General features: G+C 32.7%; 2 protein-coding genes across 2 annotated transcripts; one reads left to right on the forward strand and one right to left on the reverse strand.

Moving 5' to 3' along the window:
- Positions 1 to 3: 3 nt before the first annotated feature.
- LOC119193554 (WD repeat and HMG-box DNA-binding protein 1-like) lies at positions 4 to 6,035 on the reverse strand (the record flags this gene model as incomplete). Its single annotated transcript, XM_037447206.1, is given in 10 exon segments — positions 4 to 187; positions 1,517 to 1,536; positions 1,538 to 1,728; positions 3,642 to 3,767; positions 3,964 to 4,132; positions 4,548 to 4,663; positions 4,773 to 5,019; positions 5,349 to 5,383; positions 5,386 to 5,591; positions 5,668 to 6,035. Coding segments are annotated over 10 exon segments (1,371 nt in total), but the record flags the coding sequence as incomplete, so codon positions are not given.
- A 52-nt stretch (positions 6,036 to 6,087) lies between these two features.
- LOC119193555 (cystathionine gamma-lyase-like) lies at positions 6,088 to 10,965 on the forward strand. The gene is given in 8 exon segments (XM_037447207.1): positions 6,088 to 6,288; positions 6,609 to 6,761; positions 7,090 to 7,286; positions 8,319 to 8,409; positions 9,230 to 9,443; positions 9,446 to 9,499; positions 10,541 to 10,693; positions 10,772 to 10,965. Coding segments are annotated over 7 exon segments (1,041 nt in total). The 5' UTR covers positions 6,088 to 6,288; the 3' UTR covers positions 10,951 to 10,965.
- The last annotated feature ends 35 nt before the right edge of the window (positions 10,966 to 11,000 follow it).

The following is an 11,000-nucleotide window of genomic DNA, read 5'->3' on the forward strand; positions in this document are numbered from 1 at the left end:
TTACCTTGGAGTTTCACATGCCAGAGCAAGTACACTGGTGGACAAACTGGCCATAGTGTGGTTCAAATAATTGTTCAAATGTATGCCGTGATGGAAATTAGTGTCGTGGAACTCCACGTCGATAGTGGACTCGCCGTTCTCTGCAGTGTGGCACCGCACAATGCCTACATCGTTCCAACACATGTATCTGGAAATAGGGACACTATATTTATAATTTGACTAGCACTATAATAGATATGAGATATCTCGATAGGTTCCTCTATTTTAGTTTGTTTTATTTTGTCCATAATTATCACATACAACTGCCTTTTACATTTTCTGTCAGATCTTACAAATGTTTGGGTCGAATTTTTCTTTATCGTATTATTTTGTTTCTTATGCAGTCCTACTCACCGGCAAATCTAAGGTGAACGTTGCTTATACCATAAGCAGTGCACTATTATAAATATAAAACCTACCAGCAATATTATATGAGACTAACACCTAAAAATCTCTAATTTCACCTAGGAGATTTTCTAATTATTTTTATATTTAATTAAAAAAACATTAACTATGATGCAATGCGCCCATTATGCGGTCAATAATAATACGTCCTGACCCACTGTTCTCAGGTTATCTTGGCAATATTAATTTTTACTATCTCACAGAATTCATGTTTTGCCCGATATGTTTTCGATATTTTAATAGCCTCTGCTGACCTGCAATGGATTATTTTCTTGACTCGGGTAATTAAGTGCATTAATGGAAATAAGCATAACAGTAAGTTATATTGAATATTCATTATGTCATGTTTTCGGATGTATGCACAGTGTGAAACAATCACTGCCCTTTCAATATGAATGTAAATAAAATACTTATAAAATTTTCAAATAACTTCTTTTGGGACCTATATAATTCTGTTTCCCATATTTTGTTTCTAATACATAGTGATCTATCAACGCACAGCCCAAACCACTGGACGGATCGGGCTGAAATTTGGCATGCATGTAGATGTTATGACGTAGGCATCCACTAAGAAAGTATTTTGATTCTACCCCTATCTACGCCCAAGGGGATACTATAGGGGATGAAAGTTTGTATGAAACTTTGTAAATTTTAAACCGATCGGGCTGAGACTTTGCATGCATAAAGCTACTATGACAGAGGCATCCCCTAAGAAAGGCTTTTATAAATTCCACCCCTAAGGGGATAAAATAGGGGATGAAAGTTTGTATAAATCTTCTTAGATTTTCGACTGATTGAACTGAAATTAAAGATTGGACCTACTATGATGAAGACATTCACTTAAATAGGATTTTGAGAAATTCAACCCCCATGGGGATAAAATTAGTTTGAACCTATCAGTGCCGGAAAAACATAAAGCAAGACTTTTATCGTACAGTGGACTTTAATCCCGGAACACTCCTTCACGCGGGTGAAGCCGCGAGCAAAAGCTAATGTACTAGTATATTCACTTTAAAAAAGTCGGTACAAAGGCAGTGAATATCCTTAATATACTTGGCAATTGTATTGAGACCTGTGCTCGAGATGCGCAGGGTGTGGCGGCGGGCTGCAGCGGCGCCTGCGGGGCGGCGCGCGGCACGGGCGTGTGCGCGGGCGCAGGCTCCCGGGAGGAGGCGCGGGACGACGCGCGCGTTACTCCCATCGTCTCGTTCTTAATTTTCTCCAATGATATGGCGTTATCGTCATCGCTCTCATAGTTTTCTATTAAATCATCTACGATTTCATCTGAAAAGTTGTATTACATCATTTTATGAGACAATATTATGCCTTAAATGTATGCAACATTTTTGTCATATTAAAACTCAAATAATAACAATAAGTTTATTTGTTGAATACTATAAAAAGTTGTACATGTTATTTTCAGCTCATAGTATTCTGCCATTTTCAGCATAAAAACATTTTCTTTAAACTTTTCATTTTTGTATCTCAACACAGTCCTGTCTATTAACAAGGTAACTTTTGAACCACTCCAGTGCATGTCCCTGAATTCCCTACTTGTTTAGTTTTTAAATAATTGTGGACCACAAAAAAATGCTTTAGACATATCTAGCAATATAGGTGTTATTGGTATTTTATTGTTCATTATAGTAGTAATTGATTCTAAAAATGACCATGCCAGAGATTTCGATTTATTGTTTAATAAAATCGAATTGTACTCTTTTAGTATCTCATGTATGATAATTAAGGAATATAGTTTCTGATGTATAGCCTTTTCAAAAATTTTGGAGAAAACCGGTATGAGCATTCTAGGTCTGTAATTGTTTAAACATGATCAGTGATCACCTTGTTGAAAAAGTGGTTTAACTATTGAAAATCTTATTCTGGAAGTAAAGAATCCCTGAGCTAGTGATAATTCATTGAATGGCTTGTAGTGGCTGATAAAATAGCTTCATTTTTGGATTTTGGTATTAAAAACATTAGTTCAATTTGTTGATTCTAAAGAATTAATAATTTTGAGAATATCAGTTTTATCATTAAGTGTCAAGTAAATAGAATTAGCATTGTAATCAAAGAGCATTACAATACTACGGAAAAGTTTTAATATAACTATTGTTCGTTTTATTTGTCAAATCTAAAAAAAAAAAATTGAAGCATCAAATTTCCATATATAATTCTCTTTGCATCGAATTGAAGTTTTTGGCTAGAATGTTTGGTAATTATTGATTGTGAGTAAATTATTTGGAGTAAATGTAAATGGATTCACCAAATACCAATGATTATTTCATTAATTTCGAACTGATCTGTTGTGTCTAGAATGTGACCTTTTATAATTTTCCAAGAGGATATACACTAAGATGTTTTTATTACATAGATACGTTATCCGAGCTCAATACTGGCAAGACGAAAGTAAGGTAACTGCCCGACATTCACTTAGTCAACCTCCAACCACTGTCGCGGCTAGTCTGCTTACTAACTTCTTGTATTTTTATAAATAAAATTCCTTCCTGTGTTTTTAGACGATACAAATTATACTCCAACTGTGAAAGAAAAACGTTTCATTTCATACGTTAGTAATAAGTATACACTATTTAAATAATTTTTAAACTAATAAATGCATTTCATTCGACTGTCATGGCGACGGGGCGGCCGACGCTCGGGCCCATTCGGAACCACTCGGGCTCGCTCGGGCCGTATCGATGCGAGCCGCTAGGGCTGTGACTATAGTAAATACTCCGCTGTTTTTATGTGCAATTTTGTTAGGATATGACGCGTCTATTTGTAAAATGTCATTGGATATACATGTTTGTTTTACACTGTAAGATATAAAGTGTATTACTTTGTTTTTGTGTTTATTGTTTTCATTTAAGGAGATCTTTAGATGAAGATGATAATTATCAGTATTTCAAATATAATCGTCGTGATATACATCATTTTTCATACCTTTAGTTATCGTTATTCCTTAGAGATTTATTTACGATTTTAACTTTTATCATAGGAAAACACAAATTATAAATTAAAGTCAGCAAACTGTAAGTATGAGATCACGAGTCTCTTATCGCAGAAAATGATAGAATAGAAATACAATATAAAAAGTCCTTATATTATTCTTAGTTATAAATATTTTGTGATGATATTGTGCATGCTAGAAAACTGAAATTAAAAAAAATATATGTAATTCAATTTATAAAAATACTTACCATCTACTCTTTCCACCATTTCAATATCATCATCTGCTGCATCATGTTTATTGCTATCTTTGCCATAGCAGTTCACAAGTGTCCCTAGTTGACCAGCAACATCACAATACGCTAAGACACCATTACCTGCAATCAGATTGATTTTAATATAATATATTAATTGCAATATTTTTTTTTATTAGGAAAATATTTACTTCAACTTCTAACAGATTTGGTTGTACTTTAAAAGAATATATAGAATGAGATGAGATTTATTCCCGGAAATAACTTATACACACAGTCACAAAACAAAAGTTACTAAAGCTTAAATTTACATCATCACCTTTAGGATTCCATGCCATCGCAGACACATTATGTGAAGTGGGATGCTCGATGATCCCCAAACATGACCCAGATTCAATATCCCACACTGCAATTTGACCAGCCACAGTGCTCCCGGCCAAATACTTTCCACATGGTGAGAACAGGCACTGGGATACCGCACATTTAATCTGAAAACACAATAGGAATAATAACAAACAAAATGAGTATACTTCTACATATTACATTGATAACTTTAAGAATGTATTTTAGTTGGTTACAGTGGTGTGGTGTAGTTGGGGCGATACATCCCGTCCCAGGTGGCACTTATAGGGGGTGGCTAAAATGTGATATAGTTTTTCATATTTTTTTGCATATACCTGAATTGCTAGGAAGGCGCATTACGCGTTTTTTGTATTGTTAAAAGAGCCTCTTTGTTTTTGTTCTCGCCTGATACCTTGGGTAGGCAAATTTTCAGCTCCCCCTGGTGGGCAAATACCCATACTAAACCATTGATTGGAAAATAAATTATTGTAACCAACATTGGATGTATTTTCCAATTATTATTTCTAAAATAAGAAATAAATTTAAAAAAAATATACAAACAGAACTGTGTGTGAATGTCATCCGCTGTCCCCAACTTTCACAGTCCAATAATATGATCTCTCTGTTATTTGGGTAAGCTAAATACTTTCCTTCTGATGGTTCAAAATCCATTCTACCTGAAAATATTTAATATAACTAATTTTCTCTATATATTGCATAGCACATATTATACATAATATGATAAGGCAGAAATAATAATTTACATGTACATGGAATCAAACTTACACAAAACTTTAGCAGCATAGAATGTGTTTATTTTAGGTACACATGTGATCTCCTTAACAATTTTTTGTGTGTCTATATCCCAAATCCTCAAGACGCCATCACCACTGGCTGTACTGGCATATTTCATGTGAGGGCATATAGCTATACTGAGAACTGGTCCTTTATGTTCACTCATTACAAACAGAGGAGCGCCACCTTCCAGATTGCATATTTTAGCTTCCATGTTCTCAGAACAACAACCTAAGGCCTGCATGTGAAAATAAGTAATTTAGTAGACAAATATGAACATAAGTTCAAGGGTTGCAAGCACCTAAAGCACTCATCAAAAGTCCGGTGTGTTAGTATAAGGCAACCCTTGTTAGGCTAACAAACTTAGCTATGTTTAAAAAATAAAGAACATAAGTTAACTTTATTCATAATTTAGTTTAATTTATAAGTTTATTCATAATTTATTTTATAGGATGACATGTTAATTACCCACTAATGTTCTAAAGTGACCTTAGGGTGATACTCTAAATCTTGTAAAGTACCAATTTTTTGTTACAAAACAATAAAAAACTATGACTTATATTATACCTCAATTTTTCCAGTAGACTTGATTTGAGTTACGGGGCTGTGAATCTCGTAACAATACCGTCTTTATCAAAAGCCGGAAAAGTATAAGCTTGCACAGCATGGTTATCCGTCGCGACATAGAGTCTTTTCTCTTTAAACGTAACTGCAAGAGCACTTTCACCAACGCAATGGGAACTAGGATCGTCATCCTCTATATCAACCCATATTCTTACATCGCCATCGTGTCCACATGTTATTATATGTCTAAAAGCAATACAATGTGACTAAATTTGTTTAATCAATGAATAAACAATTCGCAAGCATATTTCTACAAACTTACTTGCCATCTTCGGTATAACACACATCAGTGTGGCCTTCAGCGTGGGCATATCTAAGGGGTTTGCTCTCAATCTTCATAGCAACACAATATAAAAGATTTTACTTAGACACTAAGTTTTACTTTTTCATGTATAAAAATAGGCGCGAAAACAAGTCGCAGCTGTTATCTGTCCAGTGTCATTTGTCAACTGTCATGAAATTAACCACAGACTGACGTCCAATATATAGGTAAAAAATAATGTAGCAGTATATAATAACGTTATAACTAGAGAGTTTACGTTTTTGCTATATACAAATTTTAGTTTTTTATATACGTATATATTTTTTTATTTATTTAACATTTTAAATATACTACACATATATGTACGTCTATGCTATTGTTATATAGCTAGGAATATTGTATTCAGTCTTCACGATAGTAACAAATATGTAAGTTCTTTCTTACGAAATATTCACGTTATTACCATAATAAAGGAGCAATATGAACACTGCAATAAATGGGTGGCATGACGTTTCTTCTGCTCACTTGGCATAGTAATTGAGTTGCAGCCGGTAGTGTGCTTATCACGTTAAATTGTAAAGCAACGTTTGTAAACACGATATAATCAGAAATTAGTGTACGGTGAGTTAAAACAATTTCGTAAAGTAGTGTGAATTACGTGACTTTTTTGTGATAATTTATATCATTCAGAATGATGAAACATGAACACATATTTATACCATACCAATTAGCCTTGACTTTTTTTAAAATTAGAATACTGTGCGATTTTTTTTACACCCGGCAGATGTTTAAATTTATACCTGAGTTGATTTGTTCATGAAAACCATTAATATTGTTTTAATTATGTAATTGTAATTTATTATCGCTAAATTAATTCTTTTATAGCACGTGGATGGAGTTGTTTTTTTTAAATAAATATTTTTAGTGTATTGCAATTTTAGATGGCTGAACAAGGATTTTTGAAGCCTAAAGCTGGTTTTGCCACGCTAGCAATCCATGCTGGCCAGGAACCGGAAAAATGGAAGTCTGCAGCTGTCGTAACACCAATCGTCACATCAACCACGTTTAAACAACCAGCGCCGGGTGAACATACTGTAAGTTTCATGAAAATAGCAAAAATTATTCATTTACACCACCTCCACTTAAAAGCCTCATCGAAAAAGGAAGACGATGCTTACTCTGATTATATAATTTATAAGAATATATTATTACCTACACAGTTTAATTTCATAAAATTTTGGTATAGAATTTAAAAATATTTTTTTTTACATTTAAGTATGCATAGGGCTACCTCAACTTGACGACACCAGAAAAGTTTATCGTACAATGAAAACGTAAATTAATCCAACTGTAATAAAATTCCGATTCTTGATTTACTTACACTCAACGTTGAAATTATTTATTTGAAACATATATTTTTAGGGCTTCGAATACGGTCGATCAGGAAATCCAACGAGAAACACATTGGAAGAGTGCCTGGCTGCGCTAGATGGGGCGAAATATGCCTTAGCATATGCATCCGGATTAGGTGCTACCACTACCGTAACTGCTCTGCTCAATTCAGGGGATCATATTGTAGCTTCAGATGATGTTTATGGCGGTACTAACAGATTATTAAGGTAAGATATTTTTTACCTAAGTTCATTTTCATGGTCTTTATTTAGTTTTGTTTGATTGTGTAGTATCATGGTAAGCTTATGAATTGGAGTTATTTAGGCGTGTAGATCTCTAAAATAACGTTATACTTACTGAAAAAAAATAATAACGATTATATAGAACAGATAAGTAAAAAATTTGCTTCTTTGTTAACTTTATTACTCTATTGTTACGTATGTATACTTCGCACGGTATTAATTATAAATATAAGTAATTCGTCTTTATTTAACTTATTTTTCTGTTAAGCCAGTCACACTGCTAAAGCTTGATATTTCTACTATGAAATTGAGAAAATATTATTGAATTTCTTAAAAGTAAACAGGATATAATATTTTCCGTAACGGAATACGTAACTAACTACGTTTCCACGGTCCAATAAGGCAATTTCGCACCATATTTTCGATACTTATATCTGGGTGTAAAATATATTCATTAAGTTTGACCAACTAATTTATTCATTAATTCAAAAGATTTAAACCTAATAATTGAATTAGAAATGTGCCTTACCCAAATATCTCGTTCTCGATTAATTATTTATTTACTTATATCATGCCAATTCTGTCCTCTAATTAAGATAGCCTTATCAATGTATGGTATTTATACGATACATGCCTATTTACTTACGAAGATCCCTGAATTACATTATGGAAGTATACAAGTTTTCACTTTGATATTTTTACCTAATACATCGATATTCATATTATAACTTACTTAAAAATTAAATCTCGATACTGACGAATAGAATTATTGTCATCAAATTTAAGTTATGCTTATGGAGATGCTTATAAGCAGGCCTTTTTAGTCACTTATTTTTTCTGGGGCACGATAACTCTCAAAATTTTGTAAATCATTCCTATTCTGTACACTTTTCCCTTCCTGTACTTCTCAATGGATTTTTTTTGATATATTCGAAATTTTCTTTGGGGGCACTGAGTGTTTCCACAAAATAGCCCTGCTTATAAGTATTATCTGCTGAAAATATATTTTCTTTTTAGACAAGTTGTATCAAGATTGGGTATAGACACTACCTTTACCGACGTCACAGACCTTCAAAAAGTGAATGACGCTATTAAGGAAAATACAAAGGTTAGTACCTACTTATTTGAAAATAATATTATGATTGCTAATATAAGCTGCCATATGCTCGTTTTTGCTGTCCCCATATATGTACGTAAAAGATTTTTGCAAAATTTTGACCCGCCTGAACTAATATTTTGTGTATGCCACGTAGTTTTTTTTATTAACGCCCTTCAGATTTTTGCAATCATTATATATACTTATAATCGGAATTATCTTTTATTCGAATCATTGCTATTGCCTGAACTGTGAACTATTAAAGATAAAATTAAACAACGTAATATTCCGATATTTTAACGAACATTTGGAAACCAATTGCGTAATAAAACAGAGATAAAAGGATTTAAGCAGCAAAAAACAGATTCCGAAATTACACATACTTATTTAATTTTTGCATAAATACGAGGCTGTTAACTAACTATAAAACAGTTTAATTCATTAAAACAGTTTTGGCCAATTGATAATTCAAAACTTGTAATTAATAGCACCTACTTATCTTCTATGATTGCGAACCGAAGCGGCCTATAAAGGTCGGTAAACAAAACATTTTGGGTTAACGTTCGGCCTTGTGAAACGATGGAATTATAATATTATAATTTAAGTATGTAATCAATTCACTATGGCAGGTTTTATCAGAGCAGCGTGACGTTACTGAGACAAAATATATTACACTATTATTATGGCATGTTCTAAAGCAACAACGATAACATCCTCCTTGATAATATTTACTGCATTGCTAAAATTTATGTTATGTTTTAACGTATCTCTATATATAAAACATTTATATATCGAGATATAAACACGTCAATTAATTGCGCAATGTTTTTAGATGCTCTGGATAGAGACTCCAACAAATCCGCTTATGAAAGTAGTTGATATTGAAGCGGTTGTGAATATCGCTAAGAAGAAACGCGATGATATAATTGTTGTCGTGGATAACACATTCCTAACGTCCTATTTACAAAGACCGCTGGACTATGGCGTTGATATTGTCGTGTACTCATTGACGAAGTACATGAATGGCCATTCAGATGTTATCATGGGGCAGCGATCGTCAACGACAAAGACCTTGAGCAAAGATTGAGATTCCTACAAAATGGTGAGGTCATTTTATTACGCTATTAAACTTTCCAGCGCCTTTAACTGTTTAAACGGATAATTATTTCTATTGTTTTATTGATTGAATATCATATAATCGATAGGGAGACGTCTGATTAATTAACTTTTTCACAGTAATTATACTGCAAAAATTACAAAACTCATGGCGTTATAAATTTGCATTGTCACGTTTTATGAGTCATATGTAACTCATCGTGTAGGTACTCATACCTTTTTCAATTGTTTAAAATTAGTATAGGTATGAAATTTTCCAGTCATTCTTACTTTGTAGATTTTAATCTGACTTCTCATAACTATAGTACCGCTAAACCTCTGTGAGGTAGCATATCGCAATAGTTTGAAAGAATCACAACATTCATAGTATATTATACTTACTCGACAAAGAGCCGTTGTTCAGTAACACGTAAAATATATTATTCTGCATGACATTTTATAAGATTGTGATTGTGGTTAAAGTAATTTGAACAAAGTTTTACTATATTCATTAATTAAATATATACACAGATAACTAAATCATAAAATACTTTAGGGGAACCCATCATTCTTGCCATTCATGATTGATTATAATTATTACTATGACTTTTTGACCATCACCATTATTTATGACGTCTTAACATGAAATTTAATAGATTGTATTCCATGAGTGTAATTAAATATATGTTTAATATTGTTTTCGCGTCGAGTCGTCGCGCACTGAACAAATAATGCAAGATTTCGAAGCAAATACAATATGTTCGCATTTACATTATGTTACAGTTCTATTGTTCATTTTAATTTGCATAACTTGCGTCGACCCCTATCGTCTAACTCACACTAAAGCGAGTAACGTCAGCTATCCATTAATAATTAATTTCTATTCCAACCTCAGTTTGAATGCCCTTTCTTATACGCTTATACCAATTCTATAAACATAGTTTCATTTAAAGATTCAGGACAGTTAATTTTTCTAGATTACGTTTTTTTATTTTAATTTTAGTTTTATATAAATTGTATAGCATTTTACAAGTATTTTTATTTTTAGCTATGGGGGTTGTCCCTTCGCCAATGGATTGCTATTTGGTTAACAGAAGTTTAAAAACATTGGCAATAAGAATGGAGCAGCACAAAAAATCCTCCTTGATTATAGCTAATTGGTTACTAAACCATCCTAAAGTAACTGAAGTACTGCACCCAGGTAAAATAAAACAAAATGCGTAATAATTCATTTATAATTTTATTTTTCATTCATTTAGCATTTATTCTGTATTTTTAGGACTGCCGTCTCATCCACAGTACGAAATATCAAAAAAGCAAACTTGTGGGCATTCAGGTGTTTTCAGTTTTAGACATGTAGGAGGCTTGAAGGAGTCAAGGAAATTATTGTCATCTTTACAAATTTTCACGTTGGCCGAAAGTTTGGGTGGATTTGAAAGTTTGGCAGAATTACCGTAAGTTTTAATATTAATGTAGTATGGTAATTTAATTTGCCGTTTACGAGAAAT

This window comes from Manduca sexta, unplaced genomic scaffold (assembly GCF_014839805.1).
Source record: "Manduca sexta isolate Smith_Timp_Sample1 unplaced genomic scaffold, JHU_Msex_v1.0 HiC_scaffold_695, whole genome shotgun sequence".
NCBI classification, from domain to species: Eukaryota; Metazoa; Arthropoda; class Insecta; order Lepidoptera; family Sphingidae; genus Manduca; species Manduca sexta.